General features: G+C 37.0%; 2 protein-coding genes across 3 annotated transcripts; one reads left to right on the top strand and one right to left on the bottom strand.

The window, feature by feature from the left end:
• Positions 1–824: 824 nt before the first annotated feature.
• Positions 825–7,127, bottom strand: LOC586562 (protein NipSnap homolog 3A). Of its 2 annotated transcripts, XR_004062240.1 has the most exons (6): positions 6,780–7,126; positions 5,193–5,475; positions 4,407–4,571; positions 3,170–3,318; positions 2,748–2,834; positions 825–2,313 (listed from the first exon to the last, which is right to left on the bottom strand). XR_004062240.1 is itself a non-coding variant. In XM_030975356.1 (5 exons), the coding sequence occupies exons 1-5, from the start codon at positions 6,816–6,818 to the stop codon at positions 2,240–2,242; spliced, it is 648 nt and encodes a 215-aa protein (XP_030831216.1). In that variant the 5' UTR covers positions 6,819–7,127; the 3' UTR covers positions 825–2,239. The 2 variants fall into 2 exon arrangements, 1 of the variants encoding a protein (XP_030831216.1); XM_030975356.1 differs by lacking the exon at positions 3,170–3,318 and having other exon boundaries at positions 6,780–7,127.
• Positions 7,128–7,257: 130 nt separating this feature from the next.
• Positions 7,258–15,753, top strand: LOC587539 (proteasome subunit beta type-5). Its single transcript, XM_030975355.1, has 7 exons — positions 7,258–7,434; positions 9,388–9,532; positions 10,109–10,220; positions 10,592–10,691; positions 11,984–12,013; positions 12,589–12,793; positions 14,493–15,753. The coding sequence occupies exons 1-7, from the start codon at positions 7,291–7,293 to the stop codon at positions 14,579–14,581; spliced, it is 825 nt and encodes a 274-aa protein (XP_030831215.1). The 5' UTR covers positions 7,258–7,290; the 3' UTR covers positions 14,582–15,753.
• The last annotated feature ends 1,560 nt before the right edge of the window (positions 15,754–17,313 follow it).

The following is a 17,313-nucleotide window of genomic DNA, read 5'->3' as shown; positions in this document are numbered from 1 at the left end:
GAGTTACCGGCTGGCTTTTTTTATCTTTGGTAATAACATACATAAAATGAGCTGTAAAGGGTACATGAGCATTTGTCTACATCAATAACCCACTTCTTGTAATGGCCAAAATTAAACTGTTTGAATCTTTGCGCAGTGTTAAACGTACGATCATTCAGTACAATGGTCTGAAAAATCAGACTACTACTTACTGGCTCTATAGCTCCTAAGTCAATTTCGACAGCTAATACTAAATAGTTGTTATTTTCCCACTTAAAGACATTTCCAAGCCCCCTTTTAGGGAAGTTCTAAATTAGTATTATCTTTCAAATGCCGTTTTGGAATTTAATCTTTACATTTTTTGGGCCTGCAAATGGGACGTAATGGGGTGGTATTCCGGTAGCGCGTACTAAGTTAGCGCGTACTTAGTTAGTTCACACTTTTATGGAGTGCCTGTGGCAAACTAATTTACCCTGTACAGATTATTTTAATCCTTCAATGAAAAGTGTCCAAAAAATAAATTTTGTATGACCTGAATTTCAACAAAGTCTTTGGTAGATTATCTTTGTCATGAATATTGAAGGAGGAAGATGAAACCTAGCATTCCATAGAGTGTGAACTAAAATTATTGTTTAGTCTGGACTTAGTCCCAGCTTAACTTGTGAGAATACCACCCAATACCTTTAAGAAATGTGGGAACGCAAAATGTATCGTCTTGTAATGTAATTACGGTAGGTATTAACTACCAGTATAAATTATGCTGATGTGAATGTATGCTGAACAAAAGGGTCCGTTTGTCTGACTCGTAGAATATCACGTAAATGAAAAGATTTTGAAAACAAAGGTCATAGCTAGCTGGTAGTTGAGTTAAACTACATTTTATTATGGAAGACAAAAACAGTTTTAAGACAAGTAAGATACGCATAGATTAATAATTTAAAAAATATATTTTTTATCAGAGTAAAAATAAGACTTTTGTTTACATCCCCTTATTAATCAATTAAACATGATTGATGCACATGGTATGTATGTAGACACAATTTCAAATTCATTAATATAAAAACAGTTTTCATAAAGAATTCTTTGAAGTACTATTATTTTCATAATTAGAAACTGAATGTTCGGAGGAATAACCAAGGCAATATAGTACTGACTTCATATATAGGCACACACTTCAGTTCTACATGTATCTATGACTATCCAAATTGCTATTCTTTCCTTTGAAATGTTGACAAGTCTTTTGTTTTCATGTTTATATTTGTTAAAATAATAACAATAGCCAAAATTAGATAGTTCTATAGCACTCCAATATTACCCTGGCTCTTGCTAACTAGGGTACCAATTTCAGCGCTCACATGATCATTCCTTCCTCCCGGTACCCGTTTAACATCTACACACTTGACATTTATATATCATTTAAAGCTAGAAAACAAATCAACCTCAGAAGTAGTTGCTCCCAATCAATCTAAAATTTGATTGAAATTAAACATGACTATATGTGTCCAATCTTTATGGAAGTTATGATGTTGTGTGATTTGCACAACTTTGCAAACATTTGGTCCTTTACACTTGGTCCATTACATTGTGTTTGATTACCCAGTTACAAATCAAAACCGTTGATTACCCATTTACAAAGCAAAACCATGCAAGTATATTGTTCAAAATATGCAATTTTCTATTTAAAAAAAAAACGTCCATGTTACAATACAAGGTTTTTAAAGTACAAAACTAATGTCTTCAGAATGCATGATGTTCAAAAACATGGGTATAAGTTACATATCACATCCAGATTACCTGGTGAAGCTATAGGTAGGCATTGAGGTATTCAACTTAAATGATTCAGTTTGCGATATCTTCACAACAATAATGCTTTAGTCATGTTTTCTGCATATTTTCTGCTACATCAATATTTGCAGTCAAAGTCTAAATCAACTTCAAATTTTCTAAATACTATCCACGATACCTAGTAAAACACCTTTTAAAAAAACGTCAAGTCGAATACGAGGCCTCCTCTCAGGCCAAGTCTGAAGGCAGTGATCACAACAAAGGTTCAGGTACTTTATTCTTCTATGAGGGAAAAGGCAGGGGGGGCACATGCCCCTTGTGGGCCCCAAAAGGGGGCCAGAAAGGATGACGAAAAGAAGAAGCATGGATGACCCCATCTTTTGTTGCCTTTTTTCGGTTGTCACAGTTTTTTTTAAATTTTGCCCCCCTCCCTCTGCCCAAGAACCTTGTATTCACCACTGTATGGTAGGGGCATCTATTGAAGTGGTGAGAATGGGTTTGGTGTCATAAGCTTTGAACGAAACTCTGTCATCGGGAAATCATCTGGAGCTGTAATGAACACAGGAAAAGTATTAACATAAAAAGATTGGCATTCATTGTCTACACGTACATGTATGTATGTTAAACCCATTGCCTATCAGAACTAAGTGGTCCCTGTATTAAGCTTATGATAATTATGAGAATTGGAGAATTCAGTAGTTTACTGGTTAAAAAACGCTTACTTTATTAATGATTTGTTTTGTTTTGTGTGTGTGTGGTACCTGCAAAGCAACAACGCTGTGTCCATGTTTTTGTTTACATCAATACATGCATTAAAAGTTAATTTCTTTTTAGTTTTCAGGGCTATACTCCCACAATAGAACATAAACATTTCTTTATCTCACAACAAGTCATTTGGAGCTGATTCAATCAAATGATTTATGACAGAAAAAAGTGGTCGAATGACAATCATTGTAACATATAGGCTTCATAACTGTACTTACATAGAATTTTGCAGGCATCCGATTCCAGGAAAGCAGCTCTTGTTTCCAATCTTTTGTCACCACTTACATAGTTCCACAAAGCATAGACTGTTGAAGAATTATAAAAGACTTCATAACATTACAAAGTTCAATATGGAGTAAACTACATGTATTGAAATAATTGTAAAATGTAACAATTCTACAATCATAACAAAATTAATTACAGAATTTTTAAAGATTTCATCACTAAAACGATATAGCAAGTTCCACAAGGAGTACATTGTTGTAACACTATAAATTATAAAAGTAGAATAGGTAGACAATGATTCAGTTCTCGAAAAAGGCAACAAACAACACAAAATTCGCCCTTATGGAGGCAAGGTTTTCATAAGAGATCCATAGTTTATGTGTTGAAAAAGAGAGGATCTTTGAATCTGACTCACACATATTGGCATGTCCAAGGTCTCCCATCCAAACTCCCATCAGCTTGCCGCATCCTTGAGAAGAGTAGAACTCATCTCTCAACATGATGCGTTTCTTCAAGGGGTCTAACCCCCTGGTTTCATGACGTAAGATCTTAACTCGTACATTCCTTCAGTGATTGGTAGACAAAGAGGTGAAATGAGAAGCGTAAGTATAATCAAATTCTGGAGCATTCTAGTTTAATAGCAGGGATTTGCTGAAGAAGTTCTCTACACCAGGGGGATGTTTCACAAAGCCTTTTTTCAATGACAAATAACAAAAATCAGTGACAAATCAGCTGATAACCAATCAGAAGCAAGGATTTCAGTAGCTTATAACAGAAATTGTCATTTGTCACCAATGACAAGTTTTGTGAAACACCCCCCTGGTCTCCATGGGAGCTTTCCAAGAGTAAATATTGAGGGGTCTGCGTACACCGGGGGGGGGGGGGGGGGGGGCGTTTCACAAAACTTGTCATCAGTGACAAATGACAGTTTTCGTTATAAGCTACTGAATTCATTGCTTCTGATTGGTTATCAGCATATTTTGTCACTGATTTTTGTCATTTGTCATCCAAAAAAGGCTTTGTGAATCACTCCCCAGGACCCAGTTCATGTTTTAACTTCTAACAGGTTCAGAGAGGAATTTGGGGGTCAGAGTACATGGGCCCCTCTTCGAGTCCAGCCCTAAACTGAGAATACCTGCGACAGCCGACAGACCTAGTGGCTTATTCATTATGTTTAAATAGAAAATATACCAAATATGAGATTAATGAAGGAGTTGAGCAAATGCTTCATGCTATAGGAGTTTGCTAAAAGTAAGGTCTCCAAAATCTCTAACAAGTATAGAAAATGGGTCATATCACATCTTCTCGAGTTATTATTAGGACCAAAAAATAGATAAAAAGAAAAAGTTTTGGCAAGGGGAGGGGGGGGGGGGGGTGGGGATTGAAATCAAATGTAGTATAGACAGTGTTTGGAGGGGACCTTCCCCTTATGCCAATGAGTTCGTCAATGTACATTTACATCATGGTATGTACAAAATACATATTTCTTCATGACGAATACAAATCTATACAGTGATGAACGCATTTATATCTATTCAGATACATATGTCAAAAAAGCCCCCAGGGATTTATTGAATAAAAGTTATATCTGAATTGCATGAACAAAAAAGTTGCAAATCTATCTGAATGTCAGGAGTTCCCTGCATACTCACCTCCTTCCTTTAATGGTTGGTCCTGGAGGGGTTTCCATGGTAACAACCTTCCAGAAGCATTTTCCTGTGCATCTATCATCTGGACAGCCTCAGAGAAATAGGAGGCGTGCCAGACCTTGTCCTTGGCCAATGCTGCACGTACAGCAGTCCGATGAGCAAAACAATCTGCAAATTTGGCAACAAGATGATATAGTATTAATTAAAGCTTTAACCCAATTAAACAAGGTTTTCCTTTTAAATGCATTTTTCATACAATTCAATTCCATGATTGAAAAGGAATTACTTGATTTGCTCTCTCATTGATGAAATTCTTAAAAGTTGAATAATAATTAACTTTGATATTAATACATGTTATTGTTACCATATAATGTCTGATACAAACTTTCAAAATTGTAGACGAAAATTAGACCTGGTGCAATATAACAAAAGTGTTGTTGTTGTATGCTTTGATCCCTTATTCGAGTATACAACATGCCAAATCGGAGCAAAACGTTGTTTCTGTCAATTTGCCGGATAAAAAACATATTTGCTAGCCATTTTTTGATGAACATTGGACGTCTTCTAAATCCAGGTTTGTTGGCAGATTTACGATGAAAAATCAAAATGGAAAAAGATTTGACAATCTTGTTAAACTGACCTGCAAATGTTTGTATGGTGCAACTGTCAATTACCACCTCAACATCATTCCCCCTGTCCCCCCCCCCCCCCCCATTAGTTAAATATTCTAGCTATGCCCTACTTTTACAGGCTTGCAATTGAATAGAAAAATGTCTCGGAATATCTCACCATATTCCCAGATATGGAAGACTTCATTAAGACCTCCAATATCTGTGGCCCAGTAGCCAATCAACTTATTGTGAGCCAGTCTCGGAGCCATGTTTTCATTGGTTAATTTCATGAATGCCAGGAAGCTTGACGGTTTGACTTTATAGGTTCTCAGCTCGTAGAACTTGTTATCTGGCATCTTCGATCCCGTGTTGTCATCATGAAGTTGTCTGGTGATTGAGGATTGGAATGAGCTTGCTGGAATGCTTGTAGGTTTGGGGCAGGTGAAAGTTTTCTGGGACACCTGGAAAGGTTTTTTTTAATGACATTGTTAAAAACAGCAACAAAACAACATTTAAAAAATCCATAAACCATTATTTTCAGCTTAAAATAAAGATCTGTAATTAATTTAAAGTGTAAACATATGTTTCAAACTCGATACTTGTATATCATGAGACAATAATTATGTGATTCATTGTTGTAATTGATTGATAGGTAAAATAATAATATTATATTGCAACCATCTTTTGGTACAAACATGTATAATGATACATTTTGACCATATGGCCTGAATTTGTTTTACTAAGCCTATCTTTTTTAAACTCAATGACACAAGAACCATTAGTTCCTGTTGCAAAATGCATTGACCGTGGGAAGCAATGCTTATCACAGGAAACTAAAACGGTCAGATATTTTTTTTTCAATTTCAAGGAGATTAAAGGTGAGTTTCTTGGGCTAACTGAATTGTAAGTTCACCTAGATCTAATGTAGGCCTAGTTACTATATTTGATACAGATATATTTTCTGGATGATTAAGTCTGCTTTTTCAGGAAGAGTGAGTAGACTCTTTTCAAGATATTAATTATGTGTCAGAATAATATGACATGCAGCTAGACCTCTATTAGGCCTATACAGAAACAGAACCATACTAGGACAAACATCACCACAATCACTATATATTAATTTTATTATCATTATCATCACAATCATATTATTATCATCAATATTAATAATAATAATAATATTATTTATTTATTTATCAAAAACATTGTTATTAATAAAAAGTTATCTCATAATTATCTCATCTCCTCAATATGTCTGTCAGTGTCACTTTGCTTCCTATATGATGTGCATCATAAACATAAATATGTGAGCTGCATGTACGTGTTGTTGAACTGTAAGCCTTCCCACTTGTTATCCCTTTGTTAGCCCTATCGGCTATCCTATATGGCCTACTTCCACTTCTACGATAAGTCAGGATGTAGTGCTGTTTTAACAATCTATCTGCTCTACTGTTACATGATGTAGACCCTAGCTATATTTTCTTTTTTCTAAATCTAATGTTTCATCAGCGAAATTAACCCCAGGATTCCCCAGGAGGAATTCAACAAAAGATGAAAAATTTTATAATTTTATCATTTGTTGTTATCATCATCCTGCATCTGTCATTATTATTTTTGTTTTGATAATAAACTCAAAGCAATGAATAGTACATGATCATGTTTTTAGTTTTATGCCTGACTTCGGCTACCTACCGGCTACCTACCGGGTGCGCGGCGGCTGCGTACCTGTGACTGCCAGAATCGTAACTATCACAATGAATTTTACCTGTCTCAAAGATCGAAGGAATGATGTTAGTCCAGCCATCGTCGAACTTAATTGTCTCCTCTTCAGTCTTGTCGAGATCCCACTTCTATAGCTTCTCAGGATAGTTTATTATTATAACAGTGGATTGTACGCTAATATAATTGTTTGTCACCAAACTCCTCTGGAAAATACGAGGAAGAATAGCTTGGATCTGGAGGGCGGATCCAAGGCAGAATAATAGCTGGTATAAGTACGGTAGTTGCCGTTGGTAGATAGACACTAGCAGACAAGTTTTTCGCTGTGCTCCGAGCTCCGTTAACGGCGCATGCACAATAGGTACAGTACTAGATTTGCGTTCCACATCGAAAACTAAGGAGTACGTACGAGCGCGCGTACGAGGAGTGATGATTGAGTCATTGAGTACATGTTTTATGCAGCGCGCGCATCTATCTCGCTCTAGCTAAAAATATAGCTGCTAGCTCTAATATAGCTCGCGCGCTCGACTCTTTATTTACCATACAGATTTTGGAAAATGGCGCTGGCATCAGTATGCGAAGAAACTTTTGGGAGCAATTCCTCACGGTTCTCCTCTCACCCGAGAGTTGATTTTGGTGTGAACTTCACTGCTGATGACCCCCTTGCTAATTCTAAATTCACTGTTCCTGCAGTTGCAGAGGTAATGTAATACGTAATGAATAAGTAAACAGCTTACATTTACGTAGAGTCTAGACTAGGAGGCGAAGTGACGAAGCAGATTTGCATGTTATCCAATGGCTTGAAATTTGGGTGGAGTAATCGGTCAAGTAATAATGGGAAGGCATCATCGACATCACATTAGACCAAATTTTCCGTCTCTTTCGTTCGTTAGTCTCTTAATGGAGTAGGGTCGGCTCTCTCTTTAGAGACCGAAACAGACTATCCAACAAAATGTGTAGGTTATGTGGGCAAATCAGTGCACCAAACTTGCAAAACTTATCCCATCCGCTGCATTAGGTTAAAACTTAAGTACTTCGGTTCCACTTACCAACTAACTCCGGGAAGCTCCAACACCGGCGCCGCAGGCGTCGGAGCTTCGGGTGGTTTCCTTAGTTTCTCTTGGGGGCTAGTAAAACAGCCGATTGGGTGATATTATCATTAAATCTGCAAAGGGAGTACTTACAATTTTTACATCATAGGGTGCATGACTCCTCAGGGCTCAACTCCAATCACTTGAATGTATAATTTGAAGAAGTCTTCGATGGGAAAAAAAGGTTAATTCGGGGTACTACACCAACGATTCTTCCATGTCGCAGCGTTGATTCAAAATAGCGATGAGAAGGTACGCATGCGTGGCAGTGGCAAAGAAAATATGAATATTCAGGCTATCGAGCGCCGATCGCTCGAAGTCGCTGAATATGCACGAGGTTGAGAAGGGCTCCGTTTGTTTGAGTCGTGCATATTCAGCGATTTCGAGCGATCGGCGCTCGATAGCCTGAATATTCATATTTTCTTCGGACTTCGCCACTGCCGCGCATGCGTACCTTCTCATCGCTATTTTGAATCAACGCTGCGACATGGAAGAATCGTTGGTGTAGTACCCCGAATTAACCTTTTTTTTCCCATCGAAGACTTCTTCAAATTATACATTCAAGTGATTGGAGTTGAGCCCTGAGGAGTCGTGCACCCTATGATGTAAAAATTGTAAGTACTCCCTTTGCAGATTTAACGATAATATTACCCAATCGGCTGTTTTACTAGCCCCCAAGAGAAACCAAGGAAACCACCCGAAGCTCCGACGCCTGCGGCGCCAGTGTTGGAGCTTTCCGGAGTTACTTACCAACGTGACTGAAATAATCTGTTTAATGGTCCATTTTTAGGAAATTATGGGTCAAAATTGATATCCATGATAAAAATCTTGCAGCGGGCGTTTAAACTCTCGCTGCGCATGACGTCATCTAAATCTCATCCCTTCTAGTCTACGCCGAAGGCAAAATGCGCAGCGAGAGTTTAAATGCCCGCTGCAAGATTTTTAATCATGGATATCGATTTTGAGCTGTTGTTACGATCTTTGGGGCGAACTTGGTCCTTACAGATTTTCCACAGCTGTTTCATTTGCAGGTACGCCACGTCTGACCACTCCGGTCTCTGATGCTTGCGAGCTGAGGAGTAGGAGTGCGGGAGGTTGTCTCTGGAGATGGTCAGGATCACGTCTGTGAGGTCTTTGAGAACCTATTCTGTGTGTTTTGCAGTAAGGCAACGCGGGTCAGGTGGTAACTGGTACCATAGGTACTTGGAGGCTTCTTCAAGGGGAGTTGTGTAGCTGTTATTAATGTCGTCCTTGGAGAGATCTGTCTATTTGTCCTTGAATCTTCTTAGTTTAGATCCATACTGCTGCTGGTTCTTGCTCATAGTTGCTTGTTCAGAGGTTGTGCTTGGGATGTTGATCTACAATTGGACGGGAAGATGATCAGATACTTTCTTCGGCATTTCTGGTTGGATTTTAAAGGATGAAAAATTATGTCCGGACACACAACATCTAGGTATTATGCATCAATCTGAGCATGCTTTGCATGATCTATAATTTGTATTGAAATTTTAAATTGTCATTTTTTTTTCTTCTCTTCCTTTGTTTCTCCTTTCTTATTCATAGCCTGCAGACTTCCTAGCAAACATTGCTGACAGCGAGACAGGACCAAAAATCAGGTTTCTTCATGGAACGACTACCCTAGGTTTCAAATTCGAGCATGGTGTTGTCATTGCTGTGGATTCCAGGGCTACTGCAGGCCCCTACATTGGTAAGTAGAAGATTAATTTATGTATGTGACTTCATGTAGGAAGATTAAATGAGCTGAAAAATAAAACTGTGTGCCCTGCAGGAAAAATCCTGCAATATGTACTGTTAAGTATAAAAATTCTTCCCTTTGCGAATTGAAAATTTGATATATTTATTACAAATAAATCTTGATTTGCAGGCCTATATTTTGAGTACCATAATATTCTCTATTTCACCTGAATATCCTTTTACCTTGATATCCTTAACTTTACATAAGTTATGGACATTTTCTCCTGATAATGTTGTCATCGATATGCACAATGATATTGCATTTTATTACTCAGAGTGAATGTTGAATGGTAGTTCATCTTTAAGAGAACCTTAAAGCTGAGAATAGGAACAAAACCTGGAGAGGAAAAATCTCAGGAATTATGACAAGTCTCTTTATATATATATATATTTCTTCTTTTTCTGTTGTTGATGTTTTTCGTACTGTGAGCGAAATGTTGATTGGGGGACGGTAAGAGGAATAAATGCATATTGTGACAATGCAGAACAGCTCAGAATTGGATGAAATATTGCTTTTGTTTTTATGCAGCCTCGCAGTCTGTCAAGAAGGTGATAGAGATCAACCCTTACCTATTGGGTACCATGGCCGGCGGTGCTGCAGACTGTGCATTCTGGGAGAGGGTACTAGCTGAACAGTGCAGGTATACTGGATGTTCATTGCAATACCGTATGATTCAACTTTGACCTATTACATCAGGTGCCAGTAGTGAAAGGCCATCTAAGGGTAATTTAAGGTTATACATTACATGATGTCAGGTACTACAAGCCATAATGTTTTCCCTACCTAGCAATTATTATTATATGCAAATTTGCATTCTGATGATTGAATACAATCATTCATAACAGATAAAAGAAATTTGTAACATGCCACTTTACAAAGATTTATGCATTAAATTTTATTTCATTACGAAAATGGTCTATTGTACTTTTTAACATTTTCAGGTCTGTATTCTCTGCTGCTGAAGAGTAATAAAAAATAATCACAAATGTTGTTATCTTTGTATTTGTGTAGGATATATGAGCTGCGCAACAAGGAGAGGATATCCGTGGCAGCTGCCTCTAAGCTCTTAGCAAACATGCTCTACAACTACAAAGGCATGGGCCTGTCAGTGGTATGAATGAAATCCTTTGTAACCTATTTCATTATACATTTATATAATCAGGGTCTAGCCTATATCAATAACCATTTGATCATTATTTAGATGATACTCCTACATTTTGTTCTGTACATTGTAAACTATGGAGGGAAAAAAAGATTTATATTAATTGGGATATAAATATGAAGGCAAATTAGGATTCCATTCCACTCCTCATTGCCCTTGTATAGCATACGTATTCATCATTTAAAGAATAATTTGTATTATACCTGAAATTCAACTTTAACAGTCTGCAACTACTGTGGCAGATATTATTTATTATTTTCATATTAAATTCTACAAGATAAAACCCATTTGGCTGTAAGCTATAATAAAGTAGTTTTTGCTAAGTGTAATCTAAGCCTAATAAGATTTGATATTGTATGCTGTTTGCTTTTATTTTCTGTCGGAAATCAACCTTGATAGAAGTTTTTTGAAGACCTGTAATAATAGGCCATCCATAATATATATTGAAAAAATAGCGAGAAGGCACTTACAAGAAAAATGGAAATTAAAGGTAATACAAAGTTTTGGTATGGGGTCATGAATTTGGTTCAAATGAACATATAGGAAGCTTATGCGATTTTACAATATTGAATGATCGTTGTCCCGGTTGAAATCAAGTCTTAACTAAAGTGATGAAATTGTATAGCTCCCTCTCAGAACTGATATTACTTTAGCTTTAAAACCAGTGTTTCTTGACTACAATCGACCGATTTGCTATTCTGGTTTGGAAATTATATATCAGAGCTGTATATTCTGTGATATTCATGGTCGCAGCTACCATGAAATTTTACCTTAGGCGCTATTTGAAATTTACCAGGAGCACCAGTAAATTTTGATTAATTAATTTGCTCGAAAGCAGAAGTATTTCAGGGGGCTAAATTTACTAGTGCTTTTAAGACATCCACTGGGGCATCCAAATATATCAAAGTTTTAAAGAACTACTATCCATCCAATTTTCAAACTTTCCCAAAACTTTGCATTACCTTAAATGATATACCTTATTTCTGTACACGACAAACGAGAGAGTTATCCCCGATTACATCACAATCCACTGACCTAACTGCCAATTTGAGATTCGCACAGACCTAGTGATCTCATATTTGAAACATTCATAACTTTTTTATTGGTCTGATTCACTTTTGCCATTCTGTTATCTTATTTTTCTGCTTTCAAACAAATGAAACTTTTACGAGGGTTGGATTACCCTTTAAGTTTTACATTTTCTCATATTTTTTTTCTTGTATGTTTTCATATCTTTCTAGGGTACTATGATCTGTGGTTGGGACAAGCGAGTAAGTATTTCTAATATTGGAGTTTAGCTCAATTTCCCTGGTCGTGAAAAGAACTTTTTATAACTGCTTGTGACCTCAGCTTGTCATAAAAGGGTATTGGGGGAATTTTAATGAAAGTGGCCGAAACAACAAAACCTGCCTATTTTTATGTGTGTGTGTATTGGGTTTTTACAGACGTGTATCAATCGGATATGATTATTTACGTCTGGGGACCGACCTTTAAACGTCACCATCCGAAAGACGTGACTCGGTCTCGAACCTGCGTCCTCGGCTGAATCAGTTTGTAACTTCCACTTTTAGCTGGATTACAGGTGCAGGCAGCACGCCACAACGCCTATTTTTATGTTATTTCATCAGTCTGTTTTAAATGTGACCTCGGCTTGTCAAAATAGAGTATCAGGGGCAAATTTCATGAAAATTGGGAAAACGGCACTGAAGGAAAAGCAGTATTGTTATCTTTAAATTTATTTTAAATTTGGACTGATTCCCATTGCAAGCTTCATTGCAAGTGAAACTGTGAACACTACAATAAATCTCTATAAATCATAACACAAAACCCTGCTTTCTGTTTTCAGGGGCCTGGCTTATACTACGTTGACAGTGATGGCAATCGCCTCACCAACAACATTTTCTCTGTAGGTTCAGGATCACCATATGCCTATGGTGTCCTGGATGAGGGTTACAAGTGGGAACTGAGTGTCGAGGATGCTCTTGACCTGGGTCAAAGGGCAATCTACCACGCCACACACAGGGATGCCTACTCTGGTGGTGTCGTCAATTGTGAGTATTGTATTTCAAGATGAATCTCCTTCGTAATTTTGCCATTTAAAAATGATTTCAGCAAAAATTATGAGATAGTCATGCTCACTTGCTGTATGATGTAGGGATGCCAGGGGACAGATTTGTTTGCATCCGTTACAAAGTAGCCGGAGGCATTATGTTTTCGGGTTGTCCGTCAGTACGTATGTACGTCCCGTTCTCGTGATCGCGTTATCTCAAGAACCGATTGATGGATTCTTGCCAAACTTAGGTCATATATGTATCTCTCAGAGCCAATGGACTGATTAGATTTTGGGGTCACGATATCCAAGGTCAAAGGTCACGGCTCATTATGTATGCAAAAATAGCTTGTGATCGCGTTCATCTCAAGAACCCATTGATGGATTCGTGCCAAACTTGGGTAATGTATGTATCTTGCAGAGCCAATGAACTGAGTAGATTTTGGGGTCACCAGGTCGAAGGTCAAAGGTCACAGGGCTCATTATGTATCCACAAATAGCTTGTGATCGCTTGTTAGCATGAGAGCCAATAGACAGATTACTATCAAACTCAAGACATATATATGTATCTTGCAGAGCCAATCAACTGATTAAGTTTTAGGGTCATCAGGTCAAAGGTCATGTGGCTCATTATAGATGCCTATAATGCCTATATAGCTTGTGCATGCATTATCATTAAAAACGACAGATGGATTACAATCAAACTTGAATTTTTAAAATTGTGTCTGTTTTGGTTTGTAAAATTGCTCTTTGGCGGAGGTATCATTTTTGACTGCATGCAATCGAAGTTCCATATAGTTTGTTGTTGTTGTCAGGTTCCACTCCTCAACACAAAAAAGTTTGATCTCCAAATATATTGGCATGTGTACTGAGCTCTTAATGCCTATATGTAGTCATGTACACAATCAAAACAAAGCTTCTACATGTCCCACATACAATAAAAAAATGTGACGTCCAAAATATAAAAAATCTAGAATTCCGGCGAGTGATCAAAAATTTGCATCCCTGATTTATGAAAGTCTTGAGAGATATTTAAGCTTTCAGTTAGAGAATATGAGTATCCCTTTTGAAAGCCCAATGTCGTATATACTCTCCAATCCTTGAATTGTTCTTTCATATTATAAATGTCTTCATCAAATGTGTACCTGGCTGATAAGATCCTCCTATACTGATTTCCCTGAGATTATTGGAAGACAGACTAACTTTAGTTAGCAACTTTGTAGATGAAACATTTTATTTTCATATTGAATTCTAGAAGATTTAATTTAATGCATTCATTCTTAGATCATTGGTCTTGGAGGAATCCCTTATCCCAAGGCTCAAATGACATAATGCTAGGCTTCCATTATGTTCCCGGCTGCCGTAGGATTTTCACCTTTTTTTTTCTGTATTCAAATTTTGTAAGGCCTTGCCAAGTTTTCCCATTATGTACTGTCACGTTTTGTTGCCTTCACCCTGTTTTGCTACGGCCTATTAGGTTTCTCATCCACACCGTGACTGCCATGGCAATTTTTTTTGACAGTTTAAAAATATGGCCCGGTATCCACGGCCTGTCCAGTTTGCACATCTCCCCCGCGTTGTCTCACGTCCATCCCGATTTGTCCGCGGCGGCCAAAGCAATCGCGTTTCAAGCCTCCGTGGACAAAACATAATGTAAACCTAGCCTTACATTATACCTCTCTGTTCCTCCTTTCCTGCAGTATACCACATGCAAGAGACGGGCTGGGTGAAGATATCCTCAACGGACGTCAAGGATCTACATTACAGATACCAGGACGAGAAGAAATGAAGTCATCATCATACTTAGATTGCCATGTGGTGTCTCTCATATATGTGTACAGTGTGTCATGTAGGTTGGAAAGTGTCCCGTGTTTTGGTATTGTAGGTTTCAATTTTTTTGTGCTCTTGGTATGATTTCTCCCCGAGATCAATCATAAAGCAAAATGTCATTTGAAAATTAGTCAATTTCTTTTCATAGTTTAAGACATGCTGCTCCCTATCTTGTAATGAATACAGTAGGCTCGAGTATGGGTATGTGCTCATTAATTGAAACAGATAATGGTGTGACATATTCTTTATTTAGTTTGTAAAACTTAGCATTCCTAAAAGATTTTATTGTAAAAAAAATGAGATCTTTCAAAAATCCCCATCCAAGCACAACCTTCCGTGTAGATGCAGGCTATCAGCCTTTTTGCACACATAATAAAGGTATTGTGTGCTTGGCTGGGTGCAATAGGGCATTCTCGTTATGTAAACAAAGTTAATGCATACGCCATTATGAATTATTTCATTCACCTGTTACAAATAATAATTTATTTCAATAGTCCAAATGCACATTGTATACTGTACGTGTCGTTAGGTCAGGCAAGCCATGTTTGGGTGTACTCCTGAAGATATATGAGATGTACACATAAAACGCCAATGTGTGGGAGGTCATGTATTTCATTGATTATGTCATTAAAAACAGATTAACAGATTTAGCTTATTGTTATTATTATTATATTATTAAAAAAACAAATGCACAGACCAGCAGGTATTTCAATCGATCTAATGTTAATAATTATCTATCTCTTACAGAACATTGTAATCCTTTTGTGTATTTATCAAATATAGTGTTATTCCATGATATGCAGATGTAGATATGTCCATTACCTGTGCGGATGTTGTCTTCAATTTAAAAAGATCATCAGACATGTATCGTCTCGTCTTTATTTCAAAAGTGATATTTCTCTGTTAAGGTTTTTTTTTTTACATCGTCTTCAAGATGAATACATGTACATTAACGATAAGCAGTTCAAGCACAACAATGAATAATGAAACAAGAAACTGGCGTTTGTTGATCCTTTAATATATTTCATCTGTTTATTAATGTACATAAATCATACCAATCCATAATATGCTTTTTGTATTATTTTGTGATTTACAAGTGCTTTATTACAAGTTCTATGATATGATTCTCAAGACTATGTTATATTCATGTTCTTTCTTACTCCAATATCCTTACCACAGAACACATAATTCACACAAAGCAAAGACGAGAGTGCAAACAGAGAAATGAAAAAAACAGACATTCATGAAACATTAGTGTACATTATCATGAAGAATTTAGAGCCTAATGGGGCATTGTAAGAAAGTTGCAATCAATTGCAAATCCCCAAAATCAAGCATAAGTCTTTCGATAAATTGCAAATTTGCAATTGATCGCAACTCAACTCTCTTGCAAAGTCCCATTAATAGAGAGAGAGAGAGAGATAGGGAGAGAGAGGGGGGGGGGAGAATAAAAGAAAGATCTAGTTAACTTAAAGGTACTATGTCCCATTTGCAGGCCAAAAAAATGAAAAAGTTAAATTCCAACTGCATTTGAAAGATGATACTAATTTAGAACTTCCCAAAAATAGGTGGGGCTTGAAAATGTCTTCAAGTGGGAAAATAACGACTATTAGTTGTCAAATCGACTTTAGGGCTATAGAGCCCAAAAGTAATATTCTTGATTTTCAGACAATTGTACCGAATGGTCATACGTTTTATGCTGCACAAAGATTCAATCAGTTTAATCTTGGCCATCACAAGAAGTGAGTTATTGATGTAGACAAATGCTCATGTACCATTTACAACTCTTTTCATGTATGTTATTACCAAAGAAGAAGAAAAAGCCAGTCAGTCACTCAATACTGACAATAGTGTCTGACAGTGAAGTCTAGCAAGTGAACGGGTCTCCTTGCATAATTTGAATAATAGGACACTGCTAACGTTTAAATTTCACATATAGGACATACATGACATATTCATAATTCCTGCAAAGTTCTACAGCATTTGAGGTTGGCTGCAAAAGGGACATAGTACCTTTAATATAATTGTTAAAACTTTAATCCTAACAAAATCCTAGGAAATTTAGGAGAAAAGGGGTGTGGCAAGAAAGTTGAGTTGCAATCGATTGCAAATATCAGTAACAAATTTTGCAACTTGCAATCAATCGCACCTTTCTTGCAACGCACCCAAGGCCTTTAAAAAAAAAGATGTTGTATTGCCCTTCAGGTGCCAAAACATGGGTCGGTCGGTCAGAATTTTTTTTCTCCCTCTTTGGGCTGATATTTCTCAGTTTTGAATGCTTTAATATTTTTTTTCTCTAAAAAACGTTAAGCCGACCGTAGATTTCAAGATATTGGGGCGAATACAACATCTTTTTTTTTAGGCCTAAGATTAAATACAGACATAAGAAATTTGAATGATTCTTTGGAGATTCACCATTAACCATCAAACCCATTGCAAAAGTCACAAAATCAAAAAGGGGTTAAATACATCACTTTGAGAAGCTTAATCTATGAACGGATGGTCAAATTGGGCAGAATTGATATCTACATATTAGATGAAGGGGCATAAAGAAATTAAAATATTAATACATTTATGACCTCAAGATAAGCAACATTTTGTAAAATATATCATCGTTCATTTCAAATTTCGTCTCTAGAAGAAAGGTGGGGTACCGCTAGATATCTCTAGGGGTTCCTCTCTCTTGCAAAA

This window comes from Strongylocentrotus purpuratus, unplaced genomic scaffold (assembly GCF_000002235.5).
Source record: "Strongylocentrotus purpuratus isolate Spur 01 unplaced genomic scaffold, Spur_5.0 spur5_scaffold_8, whole genome shotgun sequence".
Taxonomy (NCBI): Eukaryota; Metazoa; Echinodermata; class Echinoidea; order Camarodonta; family Strongylocentrotidae; genus Strongylocentrotus; species Strongylocentrotus purpuratus.
The sequence above is the reverse complement of the archived record's forward strand: the minus strand, read 5'-3'. Positions and strand labels throughout refer to the sequence as shown.

Excerpts from the sequence above, each read along its gene's own strand:
- LOC587539 (XM_030975355.1), top strand. The coding sequence starts at position 7,291 with ATGGCGCTGGCATCAGTATGCGAAGAAACTTTTGGGAGCAATTCCTCA. Across the intron at positions 12,014-12,588 it reads TCTGTGGTTGGGACAAGCGA|GGGCCTGGCTTATACTACGT; the intron begins GTAAGTATTTCT and ends TTCTGTTTTCAG. Across the intron at positions 12,794-14,492 it reads CTCTGGTGGTGTCGTCAATT|TATACCACATGCAAGAGACG; the intron begins GTGAGTATTGTA and ends CCTTTCCTGCAG.
- LOC586562 (XM_030975356.1), bottom strand. The coding sequence starts at position 6,818 with ATGGCTGGACTAACATCATTCCTTCGATCTTTGAGACAG. Across the intron at positions 5,476-6,779 it reads TCCTTCGATCTTTGAGACAG|GTGTCCCAGAAAACTTTCAC; the intron begins GTAAAATTCATT and ends AAACCTTTCCAG. Across the intron at positions 2,835-4,406 it reads CCAACCATTAAAGGAAGGAG|TCTATGCTTTGTGGAACTAT; the intron begins GTGAGTATGCAG and ends ATTCTTCAACAG.